Source organism: Phoxinus phoxinus, assembly GCF_949152265.1.
Source record: "Phoxinus phoxinus genome assembly, chromosome: 16".
Lineage (NCBI taxonomy): Eukaryota > Metazoa > Chordata > Actinopteri > Cypriniformes > Leuciscidae > Phoxinus > Phoxinus phoxinus.
This window is the reverse complement of record NC_136891.1, coordinates 6236847-6251668: the sequence shown is the minus strand read 5'-3', so window position 1 is coordinate 6251668 and position 14822 is coordinate 6236847. Positions and strand designations below refer to the sequence as shown.

General features: G+C 37.2%; 2 protein-coding genes across 5 annotated transcripts in view; one reads left to right on the top strand and one right to left on the bottom strand.

Moving 5' to 3' along the window:
* The window catches only part of snx9b (sorting nexin 9b), a 26801-nt gene extending 24468 nt beyond the window's left edge, over positions 1-2333 (top strand). For 2 of the 4 annotated variants that reach the window (XM_079584723.1, XM_079584721.1), the window contains 2 exons: positions 1247-1338; positions 1427-2333. In XM_079584723.1, coding sequence (XP_079440849.1) covers positions 1247-1338; positions 1427-1474 — 140 coding nt within the window. In that variant the 3' untranslated portion in view covers positions 1475-2333. The remainder of the gene's footprint in view (positions 1-1246; positions 1339-1426) is intronic. The other 2 variants (XM_079584720.1, XM_079584722.1) reach the window with 1 other exon arrangement.
* Positions 2217-14822, bottom strand: part of LOC306983896 (angiopoietin-related protein 7) — a 14009-nt gene continuing 1403 nt past the window's right edge. The window contains exons 2-7 of the mRNA XM_079584724.1: positions 10747-11253; positions 8767-9001; positions 6436-6573; positions 5151-5367; positions 4826-5021; positions 2217-3978 (exon numbers count right to left, since the gene is read on the bottom strand). Coding sequence (XP_079440850.1) covers positions 3832-3978; positions 4826-5021; positions 5151-5367; positions 6436-6573; positions 8767-9001; positions 10747-11091 — 1278 coding nt within the window. The 5' untranslated portion in view covers positions 11092-11253 and the 3' untranslated portion in view covers positions 2217-3831. The remainder of the gene's footprint in view (positions 3979-4825; positions 5022-5150; positions 5368-6435; positions 6574-8766; positions 9002-10746; positions 11254-14822) is intronic.

Sequence of the window (14822 nt, the reverse complement as noted above, 5' to 3'; positions counted from 1 at the left end):
TATATATAGTAACTGAGGTGTAGTTAATCACATAACTAATAACAAGTTTGATGTGAATGGTTTTCACAAGATGGAGAGTCATAATTACTCTAATAATTGTGACACGATATTAGAACGCTGGAAACGAAACAATCATTTTCAACGGTCTCAATAGAGATGAACTAGAGTTGATAGTTAATTACAGGTTCCCACGTGCCTGGACAACCTGGAAATATTATGGAATTTCTGCAGTGTGTATTTCAGACCAGGACATTTTTTTCTTTATTCAATATAAATTTTTCTGTATATGCACAGTTCAAATGTATGGACAAATTGCAGACATTTAACATTTTTATTGTATATTGTATTTTTTTATACTACCTGCAATTGTGGGAAATGGGTAGATGGATTGTTATACTGTATTTTACTGTATGTATTACATGTTTTATATACACAGTTAAATGCAGTACAAAATCCTATATTTTAATAAATCCTGTAACTCTCTTATGCTCACCGAGGCTGCATTTTATCTGATCAAAAATATTATACAAATAGAAAATAGTTATTTTACATTTTAATAAGTAGTCAAATATAATTTATTCCTTTTGTTCCAAGTAATGATGCTGAATATTCAGCTTTGCCATCAGTCTTCACTGTCACATGATCCTTCAGAAATTATTATAATATGCTGATTTACTGCTCAAGAAACATTTATTATTATTAGCAATGTTGAATTTTTAAAACATTTTTGGGGAATCGTAATTTATTCAGGATTCTTTGACGAATAGAAAGTTCAAAAGAACATAATTTATTTGAAATATTAAAACATTTATGATATTACAAAAGATTTCTGTCTCACTTGATCAATTTAATGCATCCTTGCTAAATGTAAGTATTAATTTTCTTTCCAAAAAATTGTAATGACCCAAAACATTTGAACAGTATTGTTTATTATTATTATCTCTAGTAAGATATTTATTAATATATAATATAAATAAGATAATATTATCTCCTTTTCTTTTTTAGCTCTGTTGTAATTTGGGGTTCGTGTGAATCTCAGTCTGGATATATTTATTAGTATTTTTCTACAAGTAATAATTTATTTAAAAAGAAAGAAAATCCTGTGAATTCATTGGACAGAAAGAGTGTTAACCCAACAACACACAATCTGGTGTTTGTAGGCGTCTGTTGTGTCTGTGATCAAGCCTTTATACACACAGCTGGAAACTTTTACATGATGACTTTAACACATCTGTCCCCTTTGCAGCGGAGATGAACCACTTCCATAACAACCGTATCTATGACTACAACAGGGTGATGCAGCAGTACCTGGAGGAGCAAGTCAAATTCTATGAGATGGTAAAGTGTCTAAATGACAGTATAAGTTACAGAATGCCCAGAATGTTTGGATATGTTAAATCCATTAAAACGGTGTGTGTTTTGGCAGATTGCAGAGAAACTACGACACGCTCACAGTCGGTTCACTACTATGTAACGGTGGAGCGGCCGTCCGGAAGCTGCCCCGTTCTCTCTTCATTTTCTGTTCCTCTTACATGATTATTCTTGCTCTGTTTTTTCTATTCCTGTTATTTGTGTCATATTATCAGTGCCAAAAAAATGTCCTGTCGATCTCAGGCCAAAGATAGCGTCTCGGAAAGCAGAAAGCAACTGGCCAAGTGTTTTTAAACAGCAGCTACAGATTGTCTAAAGAATCATATTATATGGGGGCTTTAATTATTATAATTGTCTGGTTGTTAATTTGGATGTTCCACATTTTGTTGTGACCCTTGTAGTTTTGATATAAGATAAATAAGAACATGCATTAAAAGAGACATAATGTAATGTACTTCTTTTATACAAGTGATCTGAACATATACTGGTGCCATCGTTTGAACTATGAGGCTAAGCCTGGTTTCATTGTGCCTTCTTTTGTATAGACCCTTCAAAACAACATGCTTTTTATCCACTGCACTTTACTATGGCCTTTTGAGATGCATCATCCTGTTTGTATTTGGCCATAAACAACCCAATCATTTCACTTGATGGTCCTGGAGGTGATTTCAGGAGGGCTGGTCCTTTTTCCCCATAAGAGACATTGCCATTAGTTCTTTTTCTCTCTCCCCAAAGCCAAATTACAAACAGAGATGGTGCTCCGTTTGATGCTTCCACCTCAGTGCAATTATCACCAATTTCTTATCCTGTAAAAGTGAAATTATACTCCATCAGGTGCATGTTTTCCAGTTGTTCGTATATTTTATATGTATAGCAGTGTTTCCAAGTCTTTTGCACAAAGAATGACAAAACAATTGAGATTATGATTTAATAAATACTGATTTGTATGCAATGCAGTTGTTTTGTCTTTGTTACTTGCATTCATTTTTTAGACAGACACTCACTCATACAGAGTCCGAAATTGCCACCTATACCTTAAATAGGGCATTATTTGAAGGGACAGGCATTTGTAGTGATGTCCGAAAACAGTGGACATTATCGAGTGCATTCATTCAATCCCATAATGCACTGCAATAACAACTGTACAACTGGTGAATGTTCAACAGCTAAAGAATACCCAAAATGCACTTTTTTCACTAACATGTCCATCAGGGGCTCCGTAATTAATAACCCTCTGTCGATCTGACGTCCGGGGCGCGGATACAAAAATCAGTTTTCAAAAGACCTGAAGCTGCCAAAAGTCTGGCGAAACACGGAGAGAAAGTAAACATTGTTCATTTACATATACTACCGACATTGTAACAATACAAAGCGGGTTGAAAATCGGCGAAGTGACGCTTTAAGAACGCTGTTGGTTAACACCGAATCGGCTCGCAAGATTTGGAGACCGAGACTCGTGTCGCGAGTCAGCTGTTTATGGAGAATATGAATGAGGCCGTCTTTAAACATGTGCTGTTTGTCTGAATGTGCATTACACACCAATAAGACCTTTTTGTGTGATTTTGTGGTTTATTAATCTCCCGTTAAAACAGAAATCATTTTGCAATGTAAATGTATAATACCAGAGAAATAAAAAAAAGTCCCCAGATGCTGTTCAAAATAATCACTTCAACAAAGGTTATAAATCCCGTTTACTGCAATCGCTTTTGGCATTTCATAATCTAAGGTATTTTATAACTTTATCATTTCTTACGCACGTTAGAGTGTACATCAGGAACTTCCATTATTATTATTTCACAACTGAAATTTGTTTGTGATTTTGGCTTCAGTCTTTGGCTCTTTTTTTTCTTTTTTTTAGCTTCGGGCTTTTAGTTTTTTTTTTTTTTTACCAAATACTATCCTTTTATTAAGTATTTTCCCCAATCAAAGTACATGTGATAATGTAGGGGAGTCTACATAATTATGCAATATTTTAAACATATTCTTATATTTAAAAATAAAAGGACTAAAAAGTTTAAGTAGATCCCAGTTGTTTAAGAAACTGCAGTGGAGTGTTTGTTGCTATTTAGTGTTTTGAGAGAAAAAGGGGCCTTTTGTCCCATTGTACTCCACAGAAATGAAATCTACTTTAATACACATTTATAAAATAAGTCAACAAAATTTTAAAACCATGGGTATATAAAATATAGGCATGTAACGCATATTAGGCTCACTGAATGGAAAACACTGACTTTACTGTTTCAGCAGCAGTCCTTCACTAGTCTTTACTCTGGTAAACCTGCTGGGGAAATGGCCTCCTTGAGTACATTCAGAGAAATGAGCCAGTCCATACACACATTTTTTACTGTAGCTATAACCATGAAATAATCCACGCATCCCGATTCCCTACATCGCTGTGGCTCTGAGAACTGTGATTGGCTGGTTGACGTCATGAGCCCGAGCTCATTGGTCGGGCCGGATTCAGGGTGACAGATGCTGTCGGAAGGATCTGGGTCGGATCATCATGCTGACCTTCCTCAGAGAGTAATAATCAGAATCTTTCCAGGTGTACCAAACGATCCCGTCCGGACCAAGAGGGTTCTTCCCCTTCGGAGAGTAGCGGCCGCCCTGTCCATCAGGATGACAGAACACCACTTAGACATCATCAGAGATCCTTTAGCTTCACATGTGAGGATGTCTATATACTTTGTCACTTTTTAAATCTATGCATTTATTCAGACAATCACTTGAATGCACATCTTTTATGATGATTATGATTTTCTTGATTCAAATTTATTTTGGGATTATTTTTGGGTCAAAAATGTCTAGTTGGTTTAACTGTCCTGAGTTTGTATGCCGATATATTTAGCATAATAACCTTGTATTATTGATCTCTTTAAAAACTAAAACAAACAAAAAACTGGAAATTATATCACAGAGCAGACTTTTGTGGACTATCATGACTTTATGTTAGCATGCTTTTAAAAATATATGTAGAATTTAAAAAAAAAATGATCTGGATATGTATGTTCTAGCATAATAATATATTATATTATATTAATATATTTTTCTTTTTTCGAGTACAGAAGACAAAGTTGTCACAGATCTGCAAAAACGATTAAAAGCACTGTATTCTAAAAAAAAAAACTACGTGCCTAAAGATTGAACATGTAATACACATCCGCGTGATGTCACAGTTTTCACGAATTCGCTAATTTTACGTTTTCGGCCTCCAAAATGCTGTTGTCGTGTAAATGAATGGCCAAAACACATAAAAAAAGTGTTCCACAATTTCATTACAGAGCCATAAAAAATGTTAATCATAATCAAAACAAGGTCTTAAATGCAATTGCATTCGATTGTCTTGCTCAAACACAACAGCAGCTCATGATTTAACACTTCTGGGGCTTAAACCTACAACCTTTGGGTTAACAGCCAGCAACAGGTCTATAACCAATAGCCCACATGATCATACCTTGTAGTAGATGCCATTGAGGTTTGCGTAGAAACACTGGTTATACCACCAGCCGGAGTGGGAGATCTCGGCACAGATGTTGCCCGTGTCGGGTGTGCTGAAGCCCTGCTTGTCATGGTACCAGCTGAAGGAGTCCTCCACTGTCCCGCTGAAGCCCGTCACATGCACACGGTACTGAGTGGCCTCGTCCTCCACACTGCAAACGCACAGAAAAACATATAGATTCCTCAAAGGGTTTGAAGGGTTTCTAGTAACCAGGCCAGATGTTTAGTCACTATTGAACATCCATCTGAAGTCCTTCCAGTCAGTGATTGATGTGCCTCACCTGAACTTCTGATAAACAGCGTGCTTGTGTTTCCCGCTCCAGTCCTCCAGGTCGATACGCAGCATATAGTCTCCCTGGCTGGTCAGGTCATGTATGTGCTCATTTCCCAGCCAGTATTCGGTGTGCAGGTCTCCAAAGCCTTCCTTATACTCCTTCCAGCTGCGGTCAAAGTTCACGGAGCCATCTTGCCTACGCTGGATCACAGTCCAACCGCCACCTGAGACATACATTATAAGCATGTGCTTGAATGATCAAATGAATGCTTTTATTGGGGAGAAAATGTCAAATGAGTGTACGTCCAAGCATTCAACAATCAAATCTTTTTTTATGAGTTTAATGGTCATTTAGGTTTCATCTTATGACCACAGAAATTATACTATAGTGTTTTGCAGGTCATCAAAAAAAGATTGCACATGCTATGTTAAGCCTCTGAGAGGTTCCTCATAAGCCCCACTGGTGCAATTTCAGCACAAAACTCAAGTCTCATTAGACATTAAAAGGGAAATCATTTAGATGTGCATTACCGGAATTTCATTTGCTATGGTAGTCACTAAATTTTCCAATAAACAATGTAAAAATAAAACAATGATTCATCCACGGTAGATTTCTAGCAAAACAAAACATAGTTGAATAGTCTAGAAAAAAGTTCAAAACTTTTTCACTGGTCCAAGCTCAAAAAAACTAATGTATCTATCAGGGTGGTTCTCATTAACTAAAACTACTAAAAACTGTTAATCGAAATAAAGCTGAAATAAAATAAAATATAAATATTATTTGAAACCTTTACCTAAAATTTGGATATTAGAAAAACTGTCTTGGAAATAATGAATTGAAATAACTTTAAGTTAAAGGCTGCAATGCAATTTTTTACTGGAAATAAATAAAAACAAATACTGAAAGCTGAAATAAAAATAAACCTAAATAGCAATATTTAGTTTAAAATCTAATAAAATGACAAAATCACATCATTTTAGTTTAATTTTTAGTAATTTTGTAAACATTAAAAATCTCTCCCCCTCCCTCTCTCTCTCTCTATATATATATATGCATATTTATATATATATATATATATATATATATATATATATAAAGTTATGCATAATCATTAAAATGCATTAACTTTATACTTTTTTTGCAGAACTGTCAATGTGCCACAGAAATTCAAATAGGTTTGCATTAAAGCATAAAAACTGGCCCGACGGCATCAACTGGCACAAAGCACTGGGCTCATCCGTATTGTTGAGTCCTGGACAGTCATGATTGCCTGTGTTGTGTGGTTTCGTACTGTCTGTGTCCATATCACAGTAGACTTCCACAGGCATGGCCCCCAGCGAGGGCACAACAGTGTAGATCCCAGAACGACGCACTCCATTATAGTAGATGGAAGCGCAGTCGATGGGGCAGTTCCTGACATGCTGCACCTCTGGAGCGGAAAACACACACAACACATTAATATAAGCAAGAACATTGATAAATGTGAGCGATTTCAGTTCTTATTAAACTTCGGATTCTGTCTGATAAACTGCGCTATGATGTGTCACCATCTGTTGGTTCATGCCAGTAACTCACCGTGATTCTATACTAGCCAAAAACTTGATAGTTCACCCAAAAAATGTCATCATTTACTCACCCTCATGTCGATCCAAACCCATTAGACATTGGTTATTCTCCGAAACACAAATAGAGATATTAGTCCATGACACCAAACTCCAGGTCCAGTTTCCAAACGTTATAAAAAGACTGTCACACGTGCACATTTCTTGGTTTACCATACATGATGTGATTTATTGTGATTATGTGTTTTAGGATCATAATCAAGGTTGTCCACGAGTGATTAAGACACATGCATGAGAATCTGGGTTTTCTGAGAAGAACATGTAGAGAACCCATTCAACGCAGGAGACTGAAACACCCAGCCTGTTCTTGTTGAGGATGTCCCCAAATGGAGGTTTTGGGAGATTTTGTCAGGTTTAGCTCACTTCGGAGTACAAATTTGTCCCCACAATTTTGTTAAGTAGGTACAAACTCACACTGCAAAACACATAAAACACACGTTTCACTATAATAGTGAGGGCATCTCGTAGACTTCGTTTGTTTTTCTATAAGATTAATTATATTTTCTCATTATTATTTCTTGTTATTGATATTTTATCCCATAACCCTACCCCTAAACATAACCCTCACAAACATGTGCAAAACACTACATTTAGGTAAAAAACATGATTTGGCCGATTTACTAAACTTTTTATCAGTGAGGTGTGGCTCATATTCAGTGTTCAACAGGTTTCACAATATAAGTGGACATTGACAGCTCACAAATGTAGTCAAACCTGTATACACATATGGATACACATTCCTGTTAACCAATGTGTATTCCTGTAACCTAATTTCATTCCTGTTCCTCAATTGTGTTTTTTTTTCTAACACTATAAACGAAACACTAAACAAAAAATAGTTAAACCACTATTTTTTTTTATTATGTTTGGTTCATCATTTATCCCACTGTTTGTTTAATAAACTTTTTTATAAACTTGAGGCTTGAGTTGCCTTTAAAAGTAAAAAAGAAATTGCTTTTTTTTATATAGAAAAATACATCTTGCGTGCACATATAGTGATTTTTTAAATATCAATTACTTGAAAATGACACCAACAATTTCTTTAAAATAAACTTCTCCTTATTAGTTGACGTGTTTTTAAACATGCTTTTTGGTCATTTTTGGTAACAGGACTAAGACTAATACACATTTTGAATAGTTAAACATATGTGTTATTAGATTCAGTTTAAAAAAAGATACAATTATTTGGTAGAGTTATGAGCAAATGGCACCCATTTGGTGAAATGGCCCTTATGTCGCCTTTATGACCTAAAAACTGGACGAGCTCAGGGTCATTTTATTTTCCGATAATTCTTCTTCTTGAACTGGAATGTGTGCATAGGATTGTGGGTGATTGGAGGATGCAAGGGATACACTTGATGCATCCTTCAAAATAAGCCAAATGAAGGACGCGAAACGAAGCCTGCCTTTAAAGGATCCTTCAGATTGAGACGTCCTTTGAGGGAGCTTGATGACGTGATATCCAGCCTTACTAGGCCTTCATATTGCTCTCTGTGCATAATCAATGATACATTTTTTATTTGTGAAAATTTAAATTCTAAATTTAATCTAGGGCTGTTAAACGATTAATCGCATCTAAAATAAAAGTTTGTGTTTACATAATAAATGTGTGTGTACTGTGTATAATTATTTTGTATATATATATATATATATATATATATATATAAATACACACATGTTTATGTATATATTTAAGAAAAAAAAAGTATTTATATATAATGTAATTTATAATAAAATGTAAAAAATGTACAATCTCTTTAAATGTTTTGGGTCAATAGATTTTCAATGGAGGTTAAAAATATTTTTGTGTTTTTTGAAGATGAATTAAAGCGTCATGGGTTTGAAATGACATGACGGTGAGTAAATGATGACAGAATTTGTATTTTTGGGTGAACTTTCTTTAACTTTATAAGAAAAACTGGCTATGTCCTGGTTGATTTGGTTAGGATATAACCATACAGCTTAAAAATGAAGCTTTTCCAAATTCCCAGATGGCCTACCGGGATGCAGGGCTTCCTGAGCGCTGAGCAGAGGGCTGGTGCGGACTATGTTGATCATGCAGCCAGGGTTACGTCGGACTTTTTCCACCAGCAGGGAAAGGTTCTGGATCTGGGCCTGGAGGTCGTAGATCAAGGATCCCTGGATGTGCAACAGGGTCGTGGCCTCGGCGTAATGATCTTCCAGCTCGTGCAAGCGCTGCTCAATAGATGAACTATTGCGGTTCTTCTCTTCACTCTGTGAGAGGCCAAACAGACAAACATCACGACTCGCAATCAAAAAAAGCGACGTGAAGAACAATTCCCATTAGCTTTGCAGAATGAGACCTTCTCAAGTGGCTGCGGCGCATTGTGTGTGTTTGCGTGAAAGGCCAGGAGTGAAACGCAGAGAGGGAGAGGCAGACAGGATCAGGCCGTGTGGGTGTGAGCTGTGAATCATTCCCTCATTTAAACAGCATGAAGAGCTTAAGGGTGCATACTAATGAAGGCACGTGGAGAGAGGTAAGGTCTCCCGTGTTAATCTCATTAGCCTTCGGGTCAAGGAGACTTTAGGCTGAAAACGTCAAGCCGAGTTGGCCGGAGCGACAGAAGCACTCGAAGGTATCAGATGGTAATACCATGGTACTTTAAAGTATACCATGGTACTGAACAGTTGTGATATACTGTACGTGTGAATCTTCGGGGAAATTACTGCAAAAGCAATGTTTTGAACTTTTCCACACAGAGTTTTGTCAGTAAAATAATCTGTACTTATTTTGGACTACACTGCATTTTTGTCAGATTTCTTTTGTTGTCATTATTTGTAAAATCTACCATTTGTTGCGTGCTGTTCGAGAGTTGTGGCATGATTCATTTCCGGTTGAACTCTCGCGTAAAAGTGAGTCAGAAAGTACCTTACTGCAGTGGTGTAAAATATTTGAGTGAATGTTATTAGTTACTACTGTACTTAAGGATACACAGTTTTTTTTGTTCAAAATGTACAACATTTAAATGAGTCATCAATCCTTCTTCCAAAACGTGTTTTTGTCTGATTCACTCTGGTAAGCCTATCACCCAAACAACTTTACACAAAAGTGTGTGCATTAACAGGTAGTTGCTGAATCGCATGTGTTTATATATGAGACGAGGACATGGCTGTCCTCATTTTACTTTACCATTTATCAGTTCTATTGAAGAGATCTTTTTGAAGGTTATTGGTTTTTGAGCACTTGAACTGAACTGAGACTTGAGTGTCTGTAGACGTTTAAGAGGCTGTTGTATTGACCTTGATTTATTGCAGTATTGAGGTGTTCAGTTTTATTTTAATTTTAGAAAATAAATAAGCGATTGCTCTCCTCACGAATAAACTGTTTCTTGTTTTTCACTGGCATGTATTTTAGGTGTGGAGAACTTATGCATATTTGAGCCTACATTTAGTACAAGTAAAATAGTAATATTGTACAAGTAATATTGGAATTGGTGACTTGTAACAGAGTCATTTTCACTGTAAGGTGTCTTTACTTTTACTCAAATATGTTTTTTGGGTATACTCTTTACACCTCTGCCTTACCGTCTAGGGAAGTCCTTTAAATAGAATAAGCGAGAATAGGTCAGGCCACATGTAACCAAATGCTTCCGAATTTAATCAGGGAATCAGAAAAAGCTTGACCCACAGGTTATTAAGGGCATTGAGTCAGGTACAGGTCATACTGATGTTTGTATTCCTTTGCCGTACCCATCAATTCTGATGAAGAGCAGTCAGAAGGACAAAAACAGATACTGATGGACAAAATTACAATTATTTATAATTAAGGATAATTAAACAATTAATTTATCATTTAAAAGTAAATTATATTGTAATGTATAATTGTTTTTATTATAAATATGATTTATTTATAATAATAATTATCTTATTCTTCTAATTATAATATTTCTCCAACAGCTTTTGATGAATCAGTCAGTCCCAAATGATAGACGCATTTTAATCATGATTCTCAGACTCACCTGTAGTTCTAACACTTTGACTCGATGACGGTGGTTGCGAAGCTCCTCCTGAAGTTCGGACACTGTCTCCCGCAGGGCCAGAATCTGCTGTTTGCGTTCCTCATTCTCATGAAGCCAGTATGAAACCTCATCCGTACAGCGGAACATGTCCGGGCAGCGCTGGTCGTCCATTTGGGGCAATGTGGCCATGAGTCGGCACATGCCGTCCTCCAGGACCTGGTTGCTGTATTCGCCACACTGAGCGGTGCTGACCTGATGTGTGTGCAGTGAGTGATCATCATCGCTCGCACATGCAGCCAAAAACAATACGGCCAGCAAGAGGGGCGAGAGAAGCCTGTCCTCCATGTGATCGGTTCGGCTGACCCCCCTTCCCACCTTGTTGGAAGGACCCTGGGGGAGAAGGCCAGGGTACAAGCTCTCTGACCTCCAGTCTCAAGTCTTGGGAAGAGCTTGTCACACAGGAACACGATCTAGGACTTAGTTGTCAACTTTTCCAATGCAATTCACCTGAAAACAAATCAGAAACATTTAACTACACTCACCAGCCACTTTATTACACCTGTTCAACTGCTTGTTAACGCAAATATCTAATAATCCAATCACATGGCAGCAACATGTCCAAAAAAGAGAAAATATCCAAAAGTTATGTGGGTGAATATGTCTTGTTGATGCCAGAGGTCAGAGGAGAGCGGCCAGACTGGATTGAGCTGATAGAAAGGCAACAGTGACTCAAATAACCAACAATAACTCGTTACAACAAGAGTCTGCAGAAGAGCATCTCTGAACACACAACACATCCAACCTTGAAGCAGAGGAGCTACAGCAGCAGTAGAAACACACCGGTGTCCCTCCTGTCAGCTGAGGACAGAAAACTGAGGCTATCATTCACATCAGGACCATTTTCTGTGAACCCTAGAGATGGTTGTGTGTGAAAATCCCTGTAGATCAGCAGTTTATGAAATACTCTAGAACCAACAATCATGCCACGTTTAAAGTCACTTAAATCACGTTTCGTCCCCATTCTGATGCTTAAACTTCAGCAGATCGTCTTGACCAGGTCTACATGCCTAAATGAATTGGGTTGCTAGAATGTACATTTCCAGAAGAAAATGTGAATGTGCTTGCAGATTTTTAGCTAGATTTTAGCAAGATGATAACAAAATTAGCATGTTGTTAGCATGATTAACATGTTAATAGCATGATGATAGCATTATTTTAACAAGATGCTAATATGATTAGCATGTTGCTGGCATGATGGTAGCATGCTTTTAACAAGATGCTAGCATGATTAACATGTTCCTAGCATAATTAGCATGTGGCTAACATGTTTTTAGCAAAATGCTAGCATGATTAACATGTTTTTAACAAGATGCTAGCATGACTAACATGTTCCTAGCATAATTAGCGTGTGGCTAACATGTTTTTTTAGCAAAATGCTAGCATGATTAGCATGTTTTTAACAATATGCTAGCATGATTAGCATGTTTATAACATAATTAGCATGTTGCTAGCATAATGCTAGCATTTTGCTAACCTAATGCTAGCATGATTAGCATCTTGCTAGCTAACCGCACCCTAGCAACCGAGTGGCGAGTTTTGCCACTGCAATTCACACCGGCTCAATTTTGGAAAATAGAAGACTGGAACAATGTTCCTTGGTCTGGTGGGTCTCAATTTCTGCTGCAACATTCAGATGGTATGGTCAGAATTTGGTGTAAACAACATGAAAGCATGGATCCATCCTGCCTTATATCCGCGGTTAAGACTTCTGGTGGTGTGATGGTAAACTTTGGGCCCCTTAGTACCAATTGAGCATCATTTAAACGCCACAGCCGACCTGATGATTGTTGCTGCGCTGACCATGTCCATCCCTTTATGACCACAGCGTTCCCATCTTCTTCTGATGGCTATTTCCAGCAGGATAATGCGCCATGTCACAAAGCTCAAATCTTCTTAAACTGGTTTCTTGAACATGACAGTGAGTTCACTAAACTCAAACGGCTCCACAGTCACCCGATCTCAATCCGATTGAACACCTTTGGGATGTGCATGAACAGGAGATTCACATCATGGATGCGCAGCTGACTTATTGTATCAATAAAGGTAAAGACAAGAATATTACAGACATGGAAATCTTGCAATAACCATTAGGTCAACTTCAACTTCAATTTTACGGAAGCAAGTCCATGTTCAAGCACCAGGTACATTTTCTTTTGAATTTAAAAAATCGAATTATTATTAGCAGCCACTTTCTTATTCAAACTTTTTTATTAACTTTTTTATATTGCATAAAGATACAGTGATTCACCACTTCTGGGGTTCAAAGAAATATAACTTTGGGTTATAAGCTTAGATTTGTTATTAAGTTATACAACCCACACACTGTTTTAACGTCACTCGAAAAAGTTGGAAAAACAAAGTCTGGTAACATCAGTAGGTCATTTTTTCAAGCACTTGACAGTGTGACATCAATGCACCCCTGTCAGAGAACTATAGGTCAGCTGTCAAAAATGACACCGTATCAAAGATGCCGTCTTGGGTTTGGGCTTAAGGGGAGAAAAAACACATGATCTGTCATAAAATCTCAATGTGATATTTGAAATAAATCCCACAAACATCTTTAAACATGTCCTTGCTCTTATTCGAGGTCATGGTTGTCCTGATTAAAGCACAGGTTATGGTGCTTTCATGTCTCTTTTGTATGTGCTTACGTGGGTTCAAGAACACAGCAGCAGTGAAAGCATTTAACCTCGAAGAGGATGGGCACGCTAAAAATAGGTGAAGTAGGCGTCTGGTTTCAAACTATAACACCCTCATCTGTTACGGTTAGAGAAATCTGTCAAACTCTCAATAAAAACAGATGTACAACAGATAAATTACTATACAGATAAAGCGTTGTCGGGATCATTTCGGTTTCGCGTATCTACCCTGAAGTGATAATATGCTGTCTAAACATTTTTAAGGCCAGACAAGTAGTTTGTTAAGGCTTGCGCGCACATAACTATAGAATTAATTCTTAATGCTCACGTGAGCGCCATCAGCGTTTCTCACAGGTTCGCGTTTAAAGTCTGTGTAGAGAGAACGGTGTCGTCTTAGCGGTCTCTAATTTAATAACTAATGATTGTTGCGACGGACGTGAATCAATCAAAACTAACTTTAGCTGGAAAATATCTTTATTCAAGAACCGCTATAAAGCCAAAACAATCTCTGTTATCTTAAATTATCCGTTTATCACTGTAAAGCCGCTTTGAAACAATCTACATTGTTAAAAGGAACACTTCACTTTTTTTGGAAATAGGCTCATTTTCCAACTCTCCTAGAGTTAGACAGTTGAGTTTTACCGTTTTCGAATCCATTCAGCCGATCTCCGGGTCTGGCGGCAGCACTTTTAGCATAGCTTAGCATAGATCATTGAATCTGATTAGACCGTTAGCATCTCTCTCAAAAAAATGACCAAAGAGTTTTGATATTTTTCCTATTTAAAGCTTGACTATTCTGTAGTTACATCGTGTAATAAGACCGACAGAAAATGAAAAGTTGCCTTTTCTAGGCCAATATGACAAGGAACTATACTCTCATTCCTGCGTAATAATCAAGGAACTGCTGCCGTACCAGCAGGCGCAATGATAGTCAAGTAGACACGATGTAACTACAGAATAGTCAAGTTTTAAATAGGAAAAACATTGAAACTCTTTGGTCATTTCTTTGAGAGAGATGTTAACGGTCTAATCAGATTCAATGATCTATGCTAAGCTATGCTAAAAGTGCTACCGCCAGACCCGGAGATCGGCTGAATGGATTCGCAAACGGTAAAACTCAACTGTTTAACTCTAGGGAAATGCTTAACTCTAGGGGAGTTGGAAAATTAGCCTATTTCCAAAAAAAAGTGGAGTGTTCCTTTATAAGCGCTATATAAATGAAGATGACTTGACTTAACTTGACTTGACTTGACTACAATGGCCCTGAAAAAAGCCTAAGCCTGTCTGCATGTTGTTGCATTAGAGAGCTAAATATCAAACCAAATGCAGTTTATTGAAAAGATGTTGAAACTGATGCTGTGCACCATAAAAATGGTC